Source organism: Leptodactylus fuscus, chromosome 9 (assembly GCF_031893055.1).
Source record: "Leptodactylus fuscus isolate aLepFus1 chromosome 9, aLepFus1.hap2, whole genome shotgun sequence".
NCBI lineage: Eukaryota > Metazoa > Chordata > Amphibia > Anura > Leptodactylidae > Leptodactylus > Leptodactylus fuscus.
Genome location: NC_134273.1, coordinates 11288104 through 11315156, shown reverse-complemented (window position 1 = coordinate 11315156; position 27053 = coordinate 11288104). Strand labels below are relative to the sequence as shown.

At 38.1% G+C, this 27053-nt stretch overlaps 1 protein-coding gene across 1 annotated transcript in view; it reads left to right on the top strand.

Moving 5' to 3' along the window:
* The window catches only part of ERICH3 (glutamate rich 3), a 51270-nt gene that overhangs the window by 9789 nt on the left and 14428 nt on the right, over positions 1-27053 (top strand). Inside the window, exons 2-12 of the mRNA XM_075287169.1 lie at positions 11133-11226; positions 12977-13102; positions 14275-14346; positions 15056-15181; positions 16810-16971; positions 18002-18205; positions 18807-18987; positions 19643-19829; positions 20255-20589; positions 24494-24730; positions 26075-26170. Of these exons, the coding sequence (XP_075143270.1) occupies positions 11133-11226; positions 12977-13102; positions 14275-14346; positions 15056-15181; positions 16810-16971; positions 18002-18205; positions 18807-18987; positions 19643-19829; positions 20255-20589; positions 24494-24730; positions 26075-26170 (1820 nt within the window). The remainder of the gene's footprint in view (positions 1-11132; positions 11227-12976; positions 13103-14274; positions 14347-15055; positions 15182-16809; positions 16972-18001; positions 18206-18806; positions 18988-19642; positions 19830-20254; positions 20590-24493; positions 24731-26074; positions 26171-27053) is intronic.

The window sequence follows — 27053 nt, the reverse complement described above, 5'->3', positions numbered from 1 at the left end:
TCCTATGTACAAGAATATAACTACTATAATACTGCTCCTATGTACAAGAATATAACTACTATAATACTACCTCCTATGTACAAGAATATAACTACTATAATACTACCTCCTATGTACAAGAATATAACTACTATAATACTACTCCTATGTACAAGAATATAACTACTATAATACTGCTCCTATGTACAAGAATATAACTACTATAATACTGCTCCTATGTACAAGAATATAACTACTATAATACTACCTCCTATGTACAAGAATATAACTACTATAATACTACCTCCTATGTACAAGAATATACCTACTATAATACTACCTCCTATGTACAAGAATATAACTACTATAATACTGCTCCTATGTACAAGAATATAACTACTATAATACTACTCCTATGTACAAGAATATAACTACTATAATACTTCCCCCTATGTACAAGAATATAACTACCATAATACTACCTCCTATGTACAAGAATATAACTACTATAATACTACTCCTATGTACAAGAATATAACTACTATAATACTACTCCTATGTACAAGAATATAACTACTATAATACTGCTCCTATGTACAAGAATATAACTACTATAATACTGCTCCTATGTACAAGAATATAACTACTATAATACTACTCCTATGTACAAGAATATAACTACTATAATACTGCCTCCTATGTACAAGAATATAACTACTATAATACTGCTCCTATGTACAAGAATATAACTACTATAATACTGCTCCTATGTACAAGAATATAACTACTATAATACTACTCCTATGTACAAGAATATACCTACTATAATACTACCTCCTATGTACAAGAATATAACTACTATAATACTGCCTCCTATGTACAAGAATATAACTACTATAATACTGCTCCTATGTACAAGAATATAACTACTATAATACTGCTCCTATGTACAAGAATATAACTACTATAATACTGCTCCTATGTACAAGAATATAACTACTATAATACTGCTCCTATGTACAAGAATATAACTACTATAATACTGCTCCTATGTACAAGAATATAACTACTATAATACTACTCCTATGTACAAGAATATAACTACTATAATACTTCCCCCTATGTACAAGAATATAACTACCATAATACTACCTCCTATGTACAAGAATATAACTACTATAATACTACTCCTATGTACAAGAATATAACTACTATAATACTGCTCCTATGTACAAGAATATAACTACTATAATACTGCTCCTATGTACAAGAATATAACTACTATAATACTGCTCCTATGTACAAGAATATAACTACTATAATACTACTCCTATGTACAAGAATATAACTACTATAATACTGCCTCCTATGTACAAGAATATAACTACTATAATACTGCTCCTATGTACAAGAATATAACTACTATAATACTGCTCCTATGTACAAGAATATAACTACTATAATACTACTCCTATGTACAAGAATATACCTACTATAATACTACCTCCTATGTACAAGAATATAACTACTATAATACTGCCTCCTATGTACAAGAATATAACTACTATAATACTGCTCCTATGTACAAGAATATAACTACTATAATACTGCTCCTATGTACAAGAATATAACTACTATAATACTGCTCCTATGTACAAGAATATAACTACTATAATACTGCTCCTATGTACAAGAATATAACTACTATAATACTACTCCTATGTACAAGAATATAACTACTATAATACTGCCTCCTATGTACAAGAATATAACTACTATAATACTGCTCCTATGTACAAGAATATAACTACTATAATACTGCTCCTATGTACAAGAATATAACTACTATAATACTACTCCTATGTACAAGAATATACCTACTATAATAATACCTCCTATGTACAAGAATATAACTACTATAATACTGCCTCCTATGTACAAGAATATAACTACTATAATACTGCTCCTATGTACAAGAATATAACTACTATAATACTGCTCCTATGTACAAGAATATAACTACTATAATACTGCTCCTATGTACAAGAATATAACTACTATAATACTACTCCTATGTACAAGAATATAACTACTATAATACTACTCCTATGTACAAGAATATAACTACTATAATACTGCTCCTATGTACAAGAATATAACTACTATAATACTGCTCCTATGTACAAGAATATAACTACTATAATACTACTCCTATGTACAAGAATATACCTACTATAATACTACCTCCTATGTACAAGAATATAACTACTATAATACTGCCTCCTATGTACAAGAATATAACTACTATAATACTGCTCCTATGTACAAGAATATAACTACTATAATACTGCTCCTATGTACAAGAATATAACTACTATAATACTGCTCCTATGTACAAGAATATAACTACTATAATACTGCTCCTATGTACAAGAATATAACTACTATAATACTACTCCTATGTACAAGAATATAACTACTATAATACTACCTCCTATGTACAAGAATATAACTACTATAATACTACTCCTATGTACAAGAATATACCTACTATAATACTACCTCCTATGTACAAGAATATAACTACTATAATACTACCTCCTATGTACAAGAATATAACTACTATAATACTGCTCCTATGTACAAGAATATACCTACTATAATACTACCTCCTATGTACAAGAATATAACTACTATAATACTACCTCCTATGTACAAGAATATAACTACTATAATACTGCTCCTATGTACAAGAATATAATTACTATAATACTACTCCTATGTACAAGAATATAACTACTATAATACTACTCCTATGTACAAGAATATAACTACTATAATACTACTCCTATGTACAAGAATATAACTACTATAATACTACTCCTATATACAAGAATATAACTACTATAATACTACTCCTATGTACAAGAATATAACTACTATAATACTACTCCTATATACAAGAATATAACTACTATAATACTACTCCTATATACAAGAATATACCTACTATAATACTACCTCCTATGTACAAGAATATAACTACTATAATACTACCTCCTATGTACAAGAATATAACTACTATAATACTGCTCCTATGTACAAGAATATAATTACTATAATACTACTCCTATGTACAAGAATATAACTACTATAATACTACTCCTATGTACAAGAATATAACTACTATAATACTACTCCTATGTACAAGAATATAACTACTATAATACTATCTCCTATGTACAAGAATATAACTACTATAATACTGCCTCCTATGTACAAGAATATAACTACTATAATACTACTCCTATGTACAAGAATATAACTACTATAATACTACTCCTATGTACAAGAATATACCTACTATAATACTACCTCCTATGTACAAGAATATAACTACTATAATACTGCTCCTATGTACAAGAATATAATTACTATAATACTACTCCTATGTACAAGAATATAACTACTATAATACTACTCCTATATACAAGAATATAACTACTATAATACTGCTCCTATGTACAAGAATATAACTACTATAATACTATCTCCTATGTACAAGAATATAACTACTATAATACTGCCTCCTATGTACAAGAATATAACTACTATAATACTACTCCTATGTACAAGAATATAACTACTATAATACTACTCCTATGTACAAGAATATACCTACTATAATACTACCTCCTATGTACAAGAATATAACTACTATAATACTACCTCCTATGTACAAGAATATAACTACTATAATACTGCTCCTATGTACAAGAATATAACTACTATAATACTATCTCCTATGTACAAGAATATAACTACTATAATACTGCTCCTATGTACAAGAATATAACTACTATAATACTGCTCCTATGTACAAGAATATTAATACTATAATACTGCTCCTATGTACAAGAATATAACTACTATAATACTGCTCCTATGTACAAGAATATAACTGGTATAATACTGCTCCTATGTACAAGAATATAACTACTATAATACTGCCCCTATGTACAAGAATATAACTACTATAATACTGCCCCTATATACAAGAATATAACTACTATAATACTGCTCCTATGTACAAGAATATAACTACTATAATACTACCTCCTATGTACAAGAATATAACTACTATAATACTACCTCCTATGTACAAGAATATAACTACTATAATACTACCTCCTATGTACAAGAATATAACTACTATAATACTACCTCCTATGTACAAGAATATAACTACTATAATACTGCCTCCTATGTACAAGAATATAACTACTACAATACTACCCCTATGTACAAGAATATAACTACTATAATACTGCTCCTATGTACAAGAATATAACTACTATAATACTACCCCTATGTACAAGAATATAATTACTATAATACTGCTCCTATGTACAAGAATATAACTACTATAATACTACCCCTATGTACAAGAATATAATTACTATAATACTGCTCCTATGTACAAGAATATAACTACTATAATACTGCTCCTATGTACAAGAATATAACTACTATAATACTACTCCTATGTACAAGAATATAACTACTATAATACTGCTCCTATGTACAAGAATATAACTACTATAATACTGCTCCTATGTACAAGAATATAACTACTATAATACTACTCCTATGTACAAGAATATAACTACTATAATAGACCTATTATACCCACTCCATCTTGTTGGGCTTAGGTTGCGGCTGATGTACACCGAGGGCTTGTCACACATATGATAGCGATAAGAGCATGTTAGGAATGTTGTTTACATGTAGTATGGCGCCATTTTTTTTTTTATGTATATTTACTCATTGGGCTGTGCGGTCAGTTCTTGACTATTTCTGATTATATAACCAGTCTTAGCACACAGGAGATCAGGCGCTGACAATACTGGGATTACTTGTGCACTAATAACCCCGATATCTTATATAAAGGATTGGACATTTCTAGAATTATTTCCTCTTTATTCAGATATAATGTAAACACTGGACAATTCCTGGCAACCTGCAAAGCAGCACCAAGGAAACTCTATACTGTTGCTATAGTGTCTGAGCAATCCATACACAGTGCAGAGCAAACATTGTGTATTATTAAAGGGGAGGGTAAGGTCACAGGCACCCCGGGTGTTGTCTCCAGCCAGGAGCTATATACTCCATCCAGCCAGACGCTATATACTCCATGCAGCCAGGTCACTGTCAAGGCAGAAGAAAGAAAGAGCAAAATCTCAGTGGAAATGTCATGTTGATCCTGGATTGCTGGAAGTCTGATCTCTGGGACCCCCACCGATCATGACAGTGGGGGGTCCTGTGTCCCCTGTCTGAATGGAGTGGTGGTCAGGCATGCAGTATGCCACTCTATCCAAAGCCTATGGGAATAAGGAATATAGCTGAGAGTTCTAGCCACATTTCTCACCAGTCCCATAGAGACTGAATGGATATAGGATCCCGATTTTTGCTATTATTGGGGGTCTCAGCTAATCACCTAATTTAAGGGAGATAAGTTATGACTCTGAGGACACCCTGTAATACTGACACCAGGGAGAATGTCAGAAAGATCGGATCATCACTGTAGGAATAATTTGAAGGGATTGTCCAGTTCCATGGACATTTCATGTGCCTATCTCACATCTATTCTTCTCATATCTATCTATCTATCTATCTATCTATCTATCTATCTATCTATCTATCTCCTATCTATCTATCTATCTATCTCCTATCTATCTATCTCCTATCTATCTATCTATCTATCTATCTATCTATCTATCTATCTATCTATCTATCTATCTTTATCTCCTATCTATCTATCTATCTATCTATCTATCTATCTATCTATCTATCTATCTATCTCCTATCTATCATCTATCTATCTATCTATCTATCTATCTATCTATCTATCATCTATCTATCTATCTATCTATCTATCTATCTCCTATCTATTTATCTATCTATCTATCATCTATCTATCTATCTATCTATCTATCTATCTATCTATCTATCTATCTATCTATCTATCTATCTATGGTATCTATCTCCTATCTATCTATCTATCTATCTATCTATCTATCTATCTATCTATCTATCTATCTATCTATCTATCTATCTATGGTATCTATCTCCTATCTATCTATCTATCTATCTATCTATCTATCTATCTATCTATCTATCTATCTATGGTATCTATCTCCTATCTATCTATCTATCTATCTATCTATCTATCTATCTCCTATCTATCTATCTCCTATCTATCTATCTATCTATCTATCTATCTATCTATCTATCTATCTATCTATGGTATCTATCATCTATCTATCTATCTATCTATCTATCTATCTATCTATCTATCTATCTATCTATCTATCTATCTATCTATCTATCTATGGTATCTATCTCCTATCTATCTATCTATCTATCTATCTATCTATCTATCTATCTATCTATCTATCTATCTATCTATCTGTCTGTCTGTCTATTCATCTACTAAAGCCCTATCTGTGGTCTAATAGTCTGACTTATGCATATTGCCTCTGGACAATAGATACTGAACCCACAGAGTCCCCATAGAGGTATGAGGTCATGCAGACAATGCAGAGACTTTGAATGCAGCTTTGTGTGTGAATGGAGGGTTAGACTTGTTACAAAATCTCTTTAAGCCTGAGATATCATCTACATTGTGTGAATATGCTGATGATACACAATGCGTTCCATTAAACCTGACATGTTATAAAAGAGACTCCAGTCTAACAAACCAGTGCAGAGAGGAACATGCAGTCCTAGGCACATATACTGTATGTGATACGTTACATGATGTTATCTGCCATGCTGTAATTTAATATTTAGCTCACACATTTTCAGCAATCTCATGTCCTCTAGCCTTCCAGAAATCGTGATTCCCTAAAATAACCCTCATTGCGTCAATAAGTGGTAGAAATGATAACCAGGCAGATTATATCCCACCTCCACACTCCTGGCTCACGATTCTCTGATGGAGATGATTACTTTTGTGATGGAAAAAAAGAAGATTCGGGGAAAACTAAAGATGGAGAATTCTTCATGTGCCAATCTACAGAATAATACACAGGACAGGTCTATGAATGTAATACACAGGAGAGATTGCCCCGGGGACCAGATTCATAGGTGTAAATTATACCGCATCTTTATTGTTTCTTTGATACAGGTGACAACTTTATTCTTGGAGTGGATGACAATTTATCAATCTGTCAAATCTGCTAATAGATTACTATAATAATCTCTTCTACTGTATGTACAAGAAAATAACTCCTATAAAACTGCCTTATGTATAAGAATATAACTACTATAATACTACCTCCTATGTAGAAGAATATAACTACTATAATACTACTCCTATGTACAAGAATATAACTACTATAATACTACCTCCTATGTAGAAGAATATAACTACTATAATACTACTCCTATGTACAAGAATATAACTACTATAATACTACCTCCTATGTAGAAGAATATAACTACTATAATACTACTCCTATGTACAAGAATATAACTACTATAATACTACCCTATGTACAAGAATATAACTACTATAATACTACTCCTATGTACAAGTATATAACTACTATAATACTACCTCCTATGTATAAGAATATAACTACTATAATACTGCTCCTATGTACAAGAATATAACTACTATAATACTGCTCCTATGTACAAGAATATAACTACTATAATACTACTCCTATGTACAAGAATATAATTACTATAATACTACTCCCTATGTACAAGAATATAACTACTATAATACTACTCCTATGTACAAGAATATAACTACTATAATACTGCCTCCTATGTACAAGAATATAACTACTATAATACTACTCCCTATGTACAAGAATATAACTACTATAATACTACTCCTATGTACAAGAATATAACTACTATAATACTGCCTCCTATGTACAAGAATATAACTACTATAATACTACTCCTATGTACTAGAATATAACTACTATAATACTACTCCTATGTACAAGAATATAACTACTATAATACTACTCCCTATGTACAAGAATATAACTACTATAATACTACCTCCTATGTACAAGAATATAACTACTATAATACTACTCCTATATACAAGAATATAACTACTATAATACTACTCCTATGTACAAGAATATAACTACTATAATACTACTCCTATATACAAGAATATAACTACTATAATACTACTCCTATGTACAAGAATATAACTACTATAATACTGCTCCTATGTACAAGAATATAACTACTATAATACTGCTTCTATGTACAAGTATATAACTACTATAATACTACCTCCTATGTACAAGAATATAACTACTATAATACTGCTCCTATGTACAAGTATATAACTACTATAATACTGCTCCTATGTACAAGAATATAACTACTATAATACTACTCCTATGTACAAGAATATAACTACTATAATACTACTCCTATATACAAGAATATAACTACTATAATACTACTCCTATGTACAAGAATATAACTACTATAATACTGCTCCTATGTACAAGAATATAACTACTATAATACTGCTTCTATGTACAAGTATATAACTACTATAATACTACCTCCTATGTACAAGAATATAACTACTATAATACTGCTCCTATGTACAAGTATTTAACTACTATAATACTGCTCCTATGTACAAGTATATAACTACTATAATACTACCTCCTATGTACAAGAATATAACTACTATAATACTGCTCCTATGTACAAGAATATAACTACTATAATACTACTCCTATGTACAAGAATATACTACTATAATACTGCCCCCTATGTACAAGAATATAACTACTATAATACTGCTCCTATGTACAAGAATATAACTACTATAATACTACCTCCTATGTACAAGAATATAACTACTATAATACTGCTCCTATGTACAAGAATATAACTACTATAATACTACCTCCTATGTACAAGAATATAACTACTATAATACTGCTCCTATGTACAAGTATATAACTACTATAATACTGCTCCTATGTACAAAAATATAACTACTATAATACTGCTCCTATGTACAAGAATATAACTACTATAATACTGCTCCTATATACAAGAATATAACTACTATAATACTACTCCTATGTACAAGAATATAACTACTATAATACTGCTCCTATGTACAAGAATATAACTACTATAATACTGCTCCTATGTACAAGAATATAACTACTATAATACTACTCCTTATGTACAAGAATATAACTACTATAATACTACTCCTATGTACAAGAATATAACTACTATAATACTACTCCTATGTACAAGAATATAACTACTATAATACTACTCCTATGTACAAGAATATAACTACTATAATACTGCTCCTATGTACAAGAATATATCTACTATAATACTACCTCCTATGTACAAGAATATAACTACTATAATACTATCTCCTATGTACAAGAATATAACTACTATAATACTACTCCTATGTACAAGAATATAACTACTATAATACTACTCCCTATGTACAAGAATATAACTACTATAATACTGCTCCTATGTACAAGAATATAACTACTATAATACTACCTCCTATGTACAAGAATATAACTACTATAATACTACCCCTATGTACAAGAATATAACTACTATAATACTGCTCCTATGTATAAGAATATAACTACTATAATACTACCCCTATGTACAAGAATATAACTACTATAATACTACTCCCTATGTACAAGAATATAACTACTATAATACTACTCCTATGTACAAGAATATAACTACTATAATACTACTCCTATGTACAAGAATATAACTACTATAATACTGCCCCTATGTACAAGAATATAACTACTATAATACTGCTCCTATGTACAAGAATATAACTACTATAATACTACCCCTATGTACAAGAATATAACTACTATAATACTGCTCCTATGTACAAGAATATAACTACTATAATACTGCCCCTATGTACAAGAATATAACTACTATAATACTGCCCCTATGTACAAGAATATAACTACTATAATACTGCTCCTATGTACAAGAATATAACTACTATAATACTACTCCTATGTACAAGAATATAACTACTATAATACTACCCCCTATGTACAAGAATATAACTACTATAATACTGCTCCTATGTACAAGAATATAACTACTATGATACTGCTCCTATGTACAAGAATATAACTACTATAATACTACTCCTATGTACAAGAATATAACTACTATAATACTGCCCCTATGTACAAGAATATAACTACTATAATACTACTCCTATGTACAGGAATATAACTACTATAATACTACTCCTATGTACAAGAATATAACTACTATAATACTGCCCCTATGTACAAAAATATAACTACTATAATACTGCTCCTATGTACAAGAATAGAACTACTATAATACTACTCCTATGTACATGAATATAACTACTATAATACTGCTCCTATGTACAAGAATATAACTACTATAATACTGCTCCTATGTACAAGAATATAACTACTATAATACTGCTCCCTATGTACAAGAATATAACTACTATAATACTACTCCTATGTACAGGAATATAACTACTATAATACTACTCCTATGTACAAGAATATAACTACTATAATACTGCCCCTATGTACAAGAATATAACTACTATAATACTGCCCCTATGTACAAAAATATAACTACTATAATACTGCTCCTATGTACAAGAATATAACTACTATAATACTACTCCTATGTACAAGAATATAACTACTATAATACTACTCCTATGTACAAGAATATAACTACTATAATACTGCTCCTATGTACAAGAATATAACTACTATAATACTACTCCTATGTACAAGAATATAACTACTATAATACTACTCATATGTACAAGAATATAACTGCTATAATACTACTTCTATGTACAAGAATATAACTACTATAATACTACTCCTATGTACAAGAATATAACTACTATAATACTGCTCCTATGTACAAGAATATAACTACTATAATACTGCTCCTATGTACAAGAATATAACTACTATAATACTGCCCCTATGTACAAAAATATAACTACTATAATACTGCTCCTATGTACAGTAGATTTATACTGTCTTTCTATGTTTCTATTACAGTCCTCTGTCGGGTTATAACAGCCTGACAGATAAACACCTCACAGGATATTTCAACAACACCAGGATAAGGAAACATCTACAGAGAGCTGGACTGGTAAGAGATCTGGATTAATAAAATGTCTTTATCACTGTTAATAAATCTAAGTGTATCAGACGTGTGATATCCCTTTCACCATCTTCCACATGCCCGGTGTCTTCGTCTGTGGTCACATCTGTTCTTGCAGTTCCATCTTTCATCTCAGTTACAGTAACAGAAAACAAAAGTATTTAAAGCGCAAAACCCGTCCCATGTAAGTGCCCCAATGGTGCCCCACAGACCCTGTTGAGTATAATGGGGTTCATGGTGGCGTCTCCGTCATTTGTTTGGAGATAACTGCACAGCTGTATTTTGTAGCTTTCTTCACAGAACGTGCGACAAAGGCTCATAATGGGGTCTCAAACACAGATATGAAGCTAAGCTTTTGTGTATAGGGGCAGGGCCGGCGTCAGCGCACGGCATAGTCGGGCAAGTGCCGGGGCCCACAGATCCTCTGGGGGCCCCCCAGCACTTGCCTGTCACGATTTCAGCTCATCGGCGTCCGTCCGCCGATGAGCTGGAATACATACGCGATTAAAGCAGGAGCTGTGAGTTCAGCTCCTACTTTAAAGCTCCGGCCCGGCTTGCGTGTTTAGGCGCGATGACGTCATCACGCCTACACACGCAAGCCGGGCCGCAGCTAAGCAGGAGCTGAACTCACAGCTCCTGCTTTAATCGCGTATGTGACTGGAGAGAGGCGCGTCGGGGGATCGATGGAAGGTGAGTGATAGAAGGTGAGTGTGTTTGTTTTGTATTAAATATAAAGGTGGAACATAATGAAGGGGGCCCATGAAACTGGGGGACAAATGAAGGGGAGGGGGGAACGCATGACACTGGGGCAGATGAAGGGGTTGGGGAGAGAACAGCATGACACTGGGGCAGAGACGGGGGACATGAAACTGTGGGCAGATGAAAGGGGAGAACGTGATGAAACTGGGGACAGAGATGGAGGGGGGGACATGAAACTGGGGGCAAAGGAAGGGTGTATATGAAACTGGGGGAGAGATGGAGGGGGGGCATATAATTTACGGGTGACTGTAGGAGGATTGTACTGTTTGGGAGCACATGATAAATGAATGAGAATGGGTGGAATCAACAAAAGTGGGTGGAGCCAAATTTGCCGCGGCGCGCAGAGCGCACCGCAGATTTTGCTCCTCTTTCTTCTCTTTAAAAATTGTGAGGTATGGCGTTGGTGACGCCACACTCCTGCATGACGTCACTCGCTTCATCTGCGACGCACAGTGTCTCAACTCCCCCGCCTCCTTTACAAGGGGGCCCACTGAGGCTCTGTCGCCCAAGGGCCCATAAAAACCTGGAGCCGGCCCTGTATAGGGGTCTTGTGACTCTGCCCTTAACAGATGATGTGACTCTCACTGCTCTCACTCTCTGTGTACCCCTCCCTGCTCCACTCTCATCTGTGCACATTCCCTCCCTGCTACAGGGTCTCTTTTTATTTTCTAATTGTCTCTTTCTGACCTTGCAATAAATCCCTCCAATGAGAGGCCCATTTGTGGTCACATGCTGCCGTGACGTTTCATTTGCAGGCTGAACTGCTAACAGGGAGGGGTAGTGAGTTTGCAATTGAAACGTCACAGCTGCGGTCAATTGTGTAGATATTGACGGCACTCAGTCTCCCATCTAAGTGGGTATCTGTATATGGAACGCCAGGGTCTGGACCATTGTTATAGGCCATGACGGTCAGGACCCCTGATGTTAGTCACATACTCTCCTAAAACAGAACCTGAGCAAGTGTTACCTTATATTTCAGATCACAAGGAGCGGGAGAATACTGACGGAGAAGGAATATCGGATCAACGCCATGAGGAGAGACCACCAGAAATACATCCGGGAATGTCTGGCCCAGGCCATATTTCACAAGGTCCTGGATATGGAGGTAAGCCCATTACCCTTGACTAGACAGTAGGGGGCCTCGTCTGAAGATGATGCTGGACCTCCTACTTTAGGGGGTACAAAGACCCCATGATCTCCTTATTCATTGCACACAGTAGATTTCGGTTTGGTCGGTATATTCTCCGGCATCTTCTACAATATTAGCTACCAGGTAGCGTGCCGCTCGTATTCGTCTCTGATTTATCAGCCATCTGACTCACTGCTATTAATCCCTGAGGGGGCGCTATATTTTAGGAACGAAATTCCCAGCAGGCGTCGTTCTATTAACTGCATACAATTTACTGTAGCCGCCTGCATATCATTGTGTACGGGCCGTTGCGTTTCGCTCCCCAGGCAGGAGACTTTGCAGCTTGCGATGTGAGACAGGATTGAAGTGTTACTTGACTCCACTGTCAGAGACGGCTCAGAGAGAAGCTTGGGTGACACATCCTGTCATTGAGGGATTGTTCTTCCTGTAAATGGGATCTCCGTGTCCTCACAAACACCTATTATTGGACCGTCGTTAATAATACATTGGCGTCAGCCATCGCTACACGTCTATAGGATCTTGCTGCATCTGATTTACATCTCAAGTTATGCTTAGAATCCACTTGGAAGAAGTCTTACGGAATCTTAAAGGAGTTGCAACAATTAATCCCATATAAGTAAATGTTATAGAGGTAGAAATACTGATTACAACAAAGGGTTAACCATATCTGGGGATCGCTTTATTGTAAAGTTATTGCATTTCATAGATCGGTGTCAATCAGATATCAGCCTGTAGATGAAAGCACTGCTGCATTCTAGTCTATTGCCCCCAGTGGTAAGACGTGGTACTGCACCGATAGATAATTTCATACAGAATTTATAGCATTTTATTCACCTATAATAGTTTTATAATATTACATATCAAAAATGATGGCGTTTCCCGAGAATGATCTATATGGTGAAAGATTGATGAAATATGGAGGTGATAACAGTGGCCTCTCCCAGGTCCGAAATGGCTGATAACAGAGGACAATACATTTTGGTCCAACACGCATTGATTTTCCAAATCTCGCCTTCCGCCATCTACGGTTATATCTGCGCCTCACCTGTGGGTGAATATGGACCCCATAGTAGCTCCTGGTTTTCACCATATACTGACATCACGTGATATATCTTATGTCTTCCCAGAGACGCCACCAAATTGACATTAAGAGAAAACTCGAAACATTCGCCAGGAGAGAACGAGTGCAAAAACTGAAGGTAAGATTGTTAGCGACACCCTGAAATGACATTCTGAGCGGGTGTAATTCCCTCTGCCACCACTAATGGCGCTATTGCTACATGCAAAATATATATATTTTAGTATACCTTGCAGAACATAGGGAACCTGTCAACAGGTTTGCGGCCACTACATAACCAACGGGTCCTAGGAACAAAAAATATTTATCTCCTAACCCAACCTTCTATGGGAGCAGCGGAGATACCGACACTCCCATTGTGGCGAATGGTAGGGGGGTCCGTCTGCGTCCACCAGGGGTTCAGCTGCTGCACAATGTGGATAAAACACCAGTATAGAATATACGGGAAACCTCGGAGAACCCCTTTATACGTCAGTAGGGCCCTTCCTGTGCTGTTGGCTTGTGTCCTGTATATACTGATCATACAGTATATATAAGACACCAGATGGCGGTTCTCATATCTCTAGGCTCATGCACTGACTTGGCCTCAGTCTCCATCTCAGTCTTATTCTCGTAGACTTTATCACATGAGACAGAATCGAGTAACAACACCTCCAGCCCTGAATACGGTTACAAAACATATATGTAATCCCCCATACGGCCACTAGGGGGCTCTCATGCCACATGGAAACCAAAAAGTTGCAATTTTTTTTACTGACTTTAGCGTTAATGACCAAACACCTATAAATACTGCAGTCAATGCCGAAAATGTTACCAGGTTTGTGTTACAGGTGGATCATTCCAAGAAGGCGGAAGATGAAACGTTTCCAGCTTTCTCCCCTCGCCCTCCTACAGGACCTAAAAGCGGGACCTACAGGCGTCTGGGGCATCACGAGCGATCCGATTCCTCCGAATCTGTAAGTGATGAATTCAGATTAATGCACCAAATAGGACTGAGAAAATAAAATAAATCTATACAAATAATATAAATCTATACAATACAATAATACAATAAAGGAAAAAATAAAAATAAAATAGAAAGAAATTCATTAAATAAATAAAAAGAAAAAGTAAAGAAAAAAAATAAAAGAAATAAAATAGAAATAAAAAATAAATAAACAAAATAAAAAATAAAAACAATTAAAATTTAAATAAGCAAATCAATACATAAAATAAAAATTAAAAAATAAACAAATCACTGCTTACCAGAACTTTACCTGTCTGAGGTGCAAACTTCATTTTCTGGACCCCCGAATAACCAGGCCCCCCGGATTGATACGTCTTCTAACTCGGCACCCCCCTCCATCGTTACACTTGCCATTGACCAACTTTCCCTGAGAAATCCTAGCTGAGCGTCCTCCATCTTCCTTCCTCATCATTGGCACTTCTGATGGTTGGTAGGTGACATTGTACCTGCTGCCAACATACACAGATACTGCCGAGCCAAGAGAACTTATGAGAAACTTTAATTAAAGAGAGCCTTCCATCACCTCCTCCATCTTGAGCCCTTTTAATAGGTTTTGCTTTACTGATTCTATCACAGTTGGATTTTTTTCTCTAGCCCCCACCATTCCTGAGCAATAAGTGCTGTTAGTTTTGGGGCCTGATATGCGAACTAGACTCCCTAATGTCAAGTGGGTGGTAACAGAGAGGAGCAGGCAAAGAGGCGTGGCTCAGAACTCTGACATTGTCTGCCTCTTATTAGAGCTCTCAGTCACTTCCCCTTGCCTCCTGTCTGATACCACCCACTTGATATTGGGGAGTCTAGTTAGTATAGTTAGTCTAGTTAGGCACCAAAACTAACTGCACTGATTGCTCAGGAATGGTGAGGGCTAGAGAAAAAATCCCACCAGTGCCAGAATCAGTGGAGGGCGCCCCATAGTGGCCACTGAACTCCAATCGGCAGGATAGGGCAGGTCGTCCATAGAATAGGAATACTCTCTGCCTACGATATGAACTTTAGAATGTGCTGATACAATATAACAAACAGCAACAATCTCCACGTTCCGGCTCCTTCCTTGATACCTTCTGACTAATTCCTATGACCGGGGTCTGTCCACAAAGATTACAACACCCAAATAAATATTTACTCCTCTGCTGCGTAGCGGAACGTCTCCATACTATAATGGTGACAAGTGATCAATGTCAACACCGCGACATGTCAAATACACAGACTGATCCCATCTCTATTCTAGAAGTCACTTCCCTAACCAACCGCCATATGTCCTGATAAGATAAATGTGTTGTTGGAGACTGGAAACCCCATTACAGAGGTCTCCGCCCCCGCGGGGGGAATGAAGGGGTTTTCCCATTGTAGTAATTCCTTCCTTATACAAACCTGAAGGGACAAAGTGCAGATAGATAAGGAAGGGAAGAGAATAGTTATATATTAGGAAAAGCCATTGTCTTCTCTGCCCCCTAGTGGTCATAATGGAAAATACAGGGGATACAAACAGGTAAAAAAAATCTGAAAATAATCCAATGCACAGCGTTACATGTATGTAATATGTATTATGTTATTGATATTTTTCTACCAATTTGACAGGCGTCGTCTCTCCGTCCAAACACTGCACCGGGTAACATGCAACGTCCAGTCCGTCTACAGCCGCTGCCGGTATACTCATCTTCTGGTAATGTACCCAAAATGTCTACCGGTCCACGACAGAAACATTCAGCAGACGAGGGAGAACAACGGATAAATGGCACGGTAAGAAAATCCTATATATGAAGATAAATAGATATGTACTAGAATGGCTGGTATACAGGTAATATAGATATGATAGATAGATAGATAGATAGATAGATAGATAGATAGGAGATAGATAGATAGATAGATAGATAGATAGATAGATAGATAGGAGATAGATAGATAGATAGGAGATAGATAGATAGATAGATAGATAGATAGATAGGAGATAGATAGATAGATAGATAGATAGATAGATAGGAGATAGATAGATAGGAGATAGATAGAAGATAGATAGATAGATAGATAGATAGATAGATAGATAGATAGATAGATAGGAGATAGATAGATAGATAGATAGATAGATAGATAGATAGATAGATAGGAGAGATAGATAGATAGATAGATAGATAGATAGATAGATAGGAGATAGATAGATAGATAGATAGATAGATAGATAGATAGATAGATAGATAGATAGATAGGAGATAGATAGATAGGAGATAGATAGATAGGAGATAGATAGATAGATAGATAGATAGATAGATAGGAGATACATAGATAGATAGATAGATAGATAGATAGATAGATAGATAGATAGATAGGAGATAGATAGATAGATAGATAGATAGATAGGAGATAGATAGATAGATAGATAGATAGATAGATAGGAGATAGATAGATAGATAGATAGATAGATAGGAGATAGATAGATAGATAGATAGATAGATAGATAGATAGGAGATAGATAGATAGATAGATAGATAGGAGATTGATAGATAGATAGATAGATAGATAGATAGATAGGAGATTGATAGATAGATAGATAGATGATAGATAAATAGGAGATAGATAGATAGATAGATAGATAGAAAGGAGATAGATAGATAGATAGATAGATAGATAGGAGATAGATAGATAGATAGATAGATAGATAGATAGATAGATAGATAGATAGATAAATGAGAATTACACGTCTGTTTCAGGTTTCTCTCAGGTATATTTTGGTCTCTATTTGGTCAGAGATATTTTTTGTTTTTCCTATTTGCAGACAGACAAGGAGATTATGCGGATCATGCACACGACGGACCTCTCTGTGGGAATATCGCCTTATCGTCTTCCTATCATTAACAATTTCGTCATACCTGTCCCCCCACCTCCCCAAAAGCACCCTAAGCAGACAATGAGCACGTCCTCCAGAGGGAGGCGATACCGCCCCACCACTGCCCCAAATGATCTGGACGTCCCTGTAAAGGTAAGAGGAAAATTACAGCTGGAGATGTAGCGGAGCTGAGACAGGTCAGCAGACAGCGCCGTACACTATGTAGTGGTCATTTGGAGGTACTGCTGTTCAGTTCCTGTTCAAGTGAATAGAATGGCCACTGCACAGAGTAGGACGTGTCTGTTTCTGGCTCCATATACTGTGTACATGTGCTTCGACAGCTCATCCATATGGGTGCCAGGTCTCAGACCCCCACCAATTTGATACTCATGACCTATCCTAAGGATAGGCTGACAATATCAAGTCATGGACTTCCCCTTAAAGACTTTTTGTCATAGCATACAGCCTGTAGGAATCTATTGCTGATATACACTCGCTCGTTCCATCTCCAATGTGGCGGTACAACTTTTTTACATGTTCCCTCTTCCGAAAAAAAAATAAAAAAAAAATCCTGTAAACTGACAAAAAAATAAATCACAGGGACCATATGACAAGATTATTAAAGTTCCCTGGAGCTGGTGATCTGAGACAGAGCTGGAGCTGGTATGTGACACGTTGCGATGCTATACGGCGGTGCCCACCACTGTGGTGATTTACTGGTAGAACAGACTGATTTATCTCCCGTTCTCTCTAGGACACGGGGAAATTTCATAAAACGTCCTTGCACAGTAACGTGAAGATTACCATGGTTTACCGGGGGAAAAATGTCCATTTATCACACGAGGACAGCGACTACCGAGACGAAATCAAAGTCTTCCAGCAACACTGTGGGGGTGAGAACCTCTGCGTGTATAAAGGAAGACTCCTGGAAGGAGGTGAGGAATCTAAAATATACATGCATATGTGGGCTTAAAGGGGATCTGTCATCAGGACAGAAAAGCCCATTGACTTACCTTATCTGATCGGCGCGGTCACCCTGAGCATTTTGGTGTTTTGTTTATCTAAATCCGTTCAGCTGTTCCAAAGATATAAGCCCTTGTAGTCTTGATGTAAATTAGAGTCTACTAGCTGAGTGGGCGGTAACACTGTATGACAAACACACAAAGACCACGCCCCCAGAGAAGACACAATGTCACCGCCCACTCGGCTCTACTTTGTATCAACACTACAATGGCTTATATCTTTGGAATGGCTGAACAGATATAGACAAATGAAACACCAAAATGTTCAGGATGACAGTGCTGATCAGATGATCATTAACCCCCAATGGGTTATATCTCGAAGAGGGTGCAATGCTGATAATAACATTGGGGCGGGGTACGACTGATGCCCCACTGATAATCCTACCCCAGGACATTAGACAATTATTATTCAGGCACTTCTCTATTATACATGTGGCGCCTCCTATGTGTCACTCAGTGAATTTCGGAGTATTAGACGTCCTGTTAATGGGTAACTCTGGGAATGTGTGAATTGCATTAATCCCTTTTTTATAATCCTGCCGTTCTGACTTTGTTTTTTTTTTTGCAGAAACGTTCAGTTTGGTCTCCAGACGTCACCGCGGTTTTCCGTTCAGCCTCACATTTTACATTAATGGGATCCAGGTGGACCGGCTAAGCTCTTGCTGTGAATATAAGCATCGCAAGGGAGCGCGGCTTGGGGGCAAAAATGGATATTTTGGATTCATCAATATTGAGGGAGCTTCTCCGTGTTACAGGTATTATACACCGGGGTCCTGCACATGCACTGATGTATAAGCCAGGCCGGAAACACTACTGAAATATCCATCGCAACGTTCACAACAATGAGAATTTATGAGCTCGGGCCCCCAGCGATTCTTGGGCCGGGGGGTGGGGGGGTGGGGGCAGCACCTCCTGCTATTAGTATTAAATGCACCAAATATCACAGTACCCCATAATATAACCAGGATCTGTGTACCCATAATGTAATAACATTCACATAATAATTAAGAACCGCCATAATGTCAGCCATATCTGTTCTGTTACAAGTCTCCAGGTCTCCATTAATTCCTGGGGAAGGAGAACCGAAGACTTACAAGAAGTGTTCTCTGGATTTAACCCCTTCTTAGAGTATGGCCATGTGCGTGAAGTGCAGTGTTACCATAATGGTTTCCCATCCTAGGTGCATCATCTCCATGGGACTGGATAAGAAACCATCGCCTCCTCCAAGGAGTAAGATCAAGGAGAAAGACAGAGAGGACAGTGAGGAAGAGCAGGGTGATGAAGACCAAAATGACAAGGAAGAGATGAAAGAAGAGCCCGATGAGAAGAGGTACTATGATGAAGTTGATGCCAAAGTTGAAAAGTCAAAATCGGTTTGTGATGATGATGGTGAAGATGAACCAAAGATTGAGGATAGATCAGCGATGGAGTATGAAGAGGACGGAGAGGAAGAGGAAGTGGAGAATAAAGAGTGCAAAACAGATGAATATGAAGCCGATGATGAAGCTAAGGATGGTAAATTGTACAAGGGAATATTACATATATGTGCAGTCACTGTGTACATACATTACATTACTTATCCTGTATTATACTCCAGAGCTGCGCTCACTATTCTGCTGGTGCAGTCACTGTGTACATACATTACATTACTTTTTTTTTTTTTTTTTTTTGAAATTCTTTATATTACATTACTTATCCTGTATTATACTCCAGAGCTGCGCTCACTATTCTGCTGGTGCAGTCACTGTGTACATACATTACATTACTTATCCTGTATTATACTCCAGAGCTGCGCTCACTATTCTGCTGGTGCAGTCACTGTATACATACATTGCATTACTTATCCTGTATTATAGTCCAGAGCTGCGCTCACTATTCTGCTGGTGCAGTCACTGTGTACATACATTACATTACTTATCCTGTATTATACTCCAGAGCGGCGCTCACTATTCTGCTGGTACAGTCACTGTGTACATACATTACATTACTTATCCTGTATTATACTCCAGAGCTGCGCTCACTATTCTGCTGGTGCAGTCACTGTGTACATACATTACATTACTTATCCTGTATTATACTCCAGAGCTGCGCTCACTATTCTGCTGGTACAGTCACTGTGTACATACATTACATTACATATCCTGTATTATATTGCAGAGCTGCGCTCACTATTCTGCTGGTGCAGTCACTGTGTACATACATTACATTACTTATCCTGTATTATACTCCAGAGCTGCGCTCACTATTCTGCTGGTGCAGTCACTGTTTACATACATTACATTACTTATCCTGTATTATACTCCAGAGCTGCGCTCACTATTCTGCTGGTACAGTCACTGTGTACATACATTACATTACTTATCCTGTATTATACTGCAGAGCTGCGCTCACTATTCTGCTGGTGCAGTCACTTTGTACATACATTACATTACTTATCCTGTATTATACTCCAGAGCTTCGCTCACTATTCTGCTGGTGCAGTCACTGTGTACATACATTACATTACTTATCCTATATTATATTCCAGAGCTGCGCTCACTATTCTGCTGGTGCAGTCACTGTGTACATACAGTACATTACTTATCCTGTATTATACTCCAGAGCTGCGCTCACTATTCTGCTGGTGCAGTCACTGTGTACATACATTACATTACTTATCCTGTATTATACTCCAGAGCTGCGCTCACTATTCTGCTGGTGCAGACACTGTGTACATACATTACATTACTTATCCTGTATTATACTCCAGAGCTGCGCTCACTATTCTGCTGGTGCAGTCACTGTGTACATACATTACATTACTTATCCTGTATTATACTCCAGAGCTGCGCTCCCTATTCTGCTGGTACAGTCACTGTGTACATACATTACATTACTTATCCTGTATTATACTCCAGAGCTGCGCTCACTATTCTGCTGGTACAGTCACTGTGTACATACATTACATTACTTATCCTGTATTATACTCCAGAGCTGCGCTCTCACTATTCTGCTGGTACAGTCACTGTGTACATACATTACATTACTTATCCTGTATTATACTCCAGAGCTGCAATCACTATTCTGCTGACGTTTTCCTCTGCCGCTCTTCCTCCCCTCTCACAGCATGCATCCCTTCACATACACTGAGGGAGAGATACTGAAGCTCCATCCCCCTCCTCCCTCGCTTCTAGTAATAGCGACTCTTGCCCTCGCTGGATACAATACTGATTTAGAATGTGACATTTGGTCTCATAAATGATTTTTAATGGTTTTTGTGCCTGCTGAGAGTATTTTCAGTTCCTATGGTAAATTAGCAGATGGTGATTTTAGAAATTCTCTACATATTTAAGCAAAATAACAAAAATCAAGGCGCTGTGCTTTATAGGAGAACAGTTTGTAATCTCTTCCTGCCAGCTACATTAAGGGAGTCCGGGGGATGTTTTACCCTAAAGTTATTGCACCTTGCAGATCAATATTTAGTCTCGATCTGGTCCTCTTGTATTGAAGTCTGCGGAAAGGATTTGCTATGAACAAAATTGTGAGAGACGGCAATTACATGAGAAGTAAAAAGACTCCCCAGGAAGAGGAAATGGTGATTGTAATCTGCAAGAAGAGTCAGTGATACAATACAAGGCTTCTATATACAGAGTGCCGATGGCCGATTGATCAGAATCAGCAGGGGTGGGCATATAAGGAATATAGAAAAGATCTTCATGTACTGTAGACAACGCAATGTAAGTGCCCTGAGGTCAGATCATGCCCCCCATTAGTCAGAGCAGAGCTAAGCATGACCCTGGAATTATTGAGGATCAACACAAATAGGGAGGGATAACCTTGCTGCAGTCATGTCTGTAGCTGTAGGAGTAGTGTAGTACCAGGGGTAGCAGACACACCCAAGTCCTGGGGCCAGGAGGGGGGCTAAAGGTAGTCGCTGGGGTAGCTGAGATGCCAAGGTCCTGGAGGAGGCCCAATATTGCAGCTGGTGTAGAAGACATACCCAGGTCCTGAAGCTGGTTCAAGGGTAGTAGCTGGAGAAGATGTACCCAGGTCCTGGAGCTAGTTTGAAGGCAGTAGCTGGAGTAGAAGACGTACCCAGGTCCTGGAGGTGGAACCAAAGTTGTAGCTGGTGTAGAAGATGTTCCCAGGTCCTGGAGGTGGTTTGAGGGTAGTATCTGGTCTAGAAGATGTACTCAAGTTCTGGAGGTGGTTCAAGGGTAGTAGCTGGTCTAGAAGCCATACCCAGGTCCTGGAGGTGGAACCAGAGTTGTAGCTGGTGTAGAAGACATGCCTAGCTGGAGTAGAGGATGTACCCAGGTCCTGAAGGTAGCACCAGAGTTGTAGCTGGTGTAGAAGACATGCCCAGGTCCTGTAGCTGGTTCAAGGTTAGTAGCTGGTGTAGAAGATGTTTCCAGGTCCTGGAGGTGGTTCAAGGATAGTAGCTGGTATAGAAGACATGCCCAGGTCCTGGAGCTAGTTCGAAGGCAGTAGCTGGAGTAGAAGATGTTCCCAGGTCCTGGAGGTGGAACCAGAGTTGTAGCTGGTGTAGAAAGTGTTCCCATGTCCTGGAGGTGGTTTGAGGGTAGTATCTGGTCTAGAAGATGTACTCAAGTTCTGGAGGTGGTTCAAGGGTAGTAGCTGGTGTAGAAACCATACTCAGGTCCTGGAGGTGGAACCAGAGCTGTAGCTGGTGTAGAAGACATGCCCAGGTCCTGGAGGTGGTTCGAGGGTAGTAGCTGGAGTAGAAGATGTACCCAGGTCCTGAAGGTAGCACCAGAGTTGTAGCTGAGTAGAAGACATGCCCAGGTCCTGGAGGTGGTTCGATGGTAGTAGCTGGTGTAGCAGACTTACCCAGTTCCTGATACATGGAGGAGGCTCCAAGCAAGTAGCCTGGGTAGCAGAAACATGTCCTGTAGAGTCAGACCAAACAACTGCTTTTGAAAAGAGGTTAGTTCATTGGGTAGCGATAACTTGTGAAGGACACTTCTAAAACATCACCAAACAAGGATGTGGAGAATCAACCCATATATTATGTAACGGCAAAGGTGAAGTACAAGCAGTCACTGATCGCGGTAGGTTTTTTCTATTACTATTACTGGACATGTCCTAGTTGTAGTCATTGCTGTCCATGATCCCATTGATCTGGCCCAAATAATGAGAACCTAACCTTGTAGGGCAATACAATATCATTTTCATTGATACAGTAGAACATTGCCATACAATATCCTAAAGATAAGGAGCTGGTGCCTTGGCGCTTGCTTATAGTCGTGGTAGTAAGTGAGTGCTACATCTGTGACGTGTAGTCTCCATGTTCGTCCTATGTTCTTGGTCCGACACAAGACACAAGCTCCTTCTGCTTTGAAATGAAATAAACCTTGAGTCACCTAAAATATACATGTTTTTTTTCTGAGCGCAGCTTGCATGTTTTTTTTTCTCGTAGACTATGATGAAGATTTTGAAGTAGAGGAATACAAACCAGATGAGAAACGTAATGAAGAAGGACAGGTGGATGATCAAGTGAATGAGAAGTCAAAGTCACCCTCGGATGATGAAAAAGATGATTTAAGCCAGGAACGGAGAGGTAGCACGCCATCAAACGCGGCGCCAGAGGCTTCTGACAGAGACAGAGATGAAAGGGACGGGCGTAGTGACAGTGACTATGAGGAGGATAAACAAGGTTGGTTATTTTCTTACTATTTAATGCATCATTACCAAAACCTATATATTTCCTCATACATTTATGTACTGAGATATTTCTTCCGAATAAAAAGGGAAAAGTCAACTTCTTAACACTGTCATTTTTTAGGTCTAAAGTCTCCGTCCCGATTCATTTCTTATATATCGTCATAGGGCATAAGATTGGGTTAATTGATAAAATTCTATCTGACTGGAGTCACCACTAGAGGGAGCTCACGAGCTTACTACATACTCAAATATCATAGAGTTCAGTGTATAAACAGTCTGCAGGCAACTAATGAGCTCCTTCTAGTGGTGGCTGCAGGTAGACAGGATTTTATCAGCCGATTCTATATCTATGTACTGATGCATTAAAAAATAAACTGGCAAAAAAATTTCGACTTGGTCTCCAAAGGTGGACAAGCGCTTTAAAGGGATTTCATAGTAGTGCGGTATTTTTGGCTCAACAAGTGTAACAATAACCTAAGGTGCAGGTCGCAAGTAACAGCTTTATAGGGGTTTAGCTCTTATTCGGGCATACTGAGGTCATAGAGTAGGGGGTTGTCATAGATTTGGAGACAAATGATGGCTCCTGCTTTAGTAGACTCAGCACAGTTGCCCCCCATGTATGGATCTGTGGGGTGTCCTAGGTGATAAGTCAGACTCCTTGTAATTCAATAGAGTTAATGAGGCCAAGACAGCGCCGCACCTCCCATGGGGCGACCTGAAGCGACTGCTTCAGGCGGCGCTATGCCAGGGCCCCGGGGGTGGCGGCATTTTTGCTTACCTAAGCCAGTCCAGGACAAGCTTCCCTAGACTGGCTTAGCGTCACCGTCTCGGCGGCCCGGCACGGGAAGCAAGCAGTGGATTGGGGAGGCCCTGTGGACGCAGCGGCCTCCCCTCACACTCAGGCAGAGAGCAGGTCCTCTCCCTGCCTGCTCTCTGCCTGTTAACGCCGCTCCGCCCCGCCCCCTCCGCTCCGTCACGCCCCCTCCGCTCCGCCCCCTCCCCTGGGTCAAGGTGACTATGAGCTAGGCAGAGCCTGTATAGGGCGCCATACATTGAATGGCAGACAATGGGTTATATAAGGTAGCGGCTGTTTCCATGCCCATTATCATTTGCTAAACTACCCAGCATCCCTCTAGTATTTGTCTGTATGATATACATGCTTCCCCATTTGCATCTCTTTATCATATTTATTGCAATTCTCAAGGCTCGGTATTGACACGTCTAATGATGAAGGGTTCACAGACTGTTCAGTTTTCTTTCATTACTTCCTTACATAAATTCTCTTTCCTTTGAACTCGGCAGCTCCCTTTGATATTGTATTTTCCATATTGAATAGGAAAACATAGCATAGCTGACGAGGAAATGAACTCAGCTGCGAGAAAGATCCAGACTGTCTATAGAGAGCGGCAGCTGAACAGTCAGAGGAAGAAAGGTTTGGAATCAGAGAATTGGGGAAGGTGGGGGGGCGCCGAATCCGCCTTTGATTGCGTTGGCTTAATTGACCTGGAGTTTGGGGGCCGATCTCGTCATTTTCTTAAATTCCTAATCTGAGCCGACTAAATCTGCATGTTCTACAATCAGCATTTCTCTGTGATTAAGTCTTTGGCTTATTTTAATTATCCAGTTAATTAAAATCCTAATCATAACTGGAAATAGCAGATGAGAAGCGATGCTGAGCACTAATACCCGTATGATTTCTGCTCCGTACACACTGAAAGCAGAATTGTTGTTAAACTGGATAGATCGTGGGGTCTGGTAATGCGCCTATTAGACCTCAGGGGACTGAATTATTTTCAGATTGACCATTTCAGGTAAGTTACCGTACAATTTTCTTTAAAGAAGGGCTTCAGGTAAAACTGTTACACTATAGAATGCTTAAAGCAGATCCTCAGGGGCGGAGCATAACACAGGAATTCTTAAAACAACCAATAGAAGATGCCTGTCTTATGCTCCACCCCCACTGATCCCATAGTAGCCATAGCACAGTGTTTAAGTTCTGCCTGCGGTGTTCCTATAGGTATTTCTATGACTTAGAGATGGATTTCTGAACAAATACACATTCTGCTAAATGTTCTACTAGAGGTAATAGATTCATGTCTTCTATTTAGGCCTGCACAGGCCAAGACAAGAGCCATGCTTGATGGGTGGCGCTCATTGACATCAGTGGATGCTGATTGGTTTCAGTGCCTAAAAGTAATATTGGCATGACATTTCTGCTTAGTATGAAAGTTGGTTCTTCAACTTAGTCAATCCCTTTAACATTTTGAGTTGAAGAGGACCTTTCACCACCTCCATTAATTCCAACCCTTTGCATC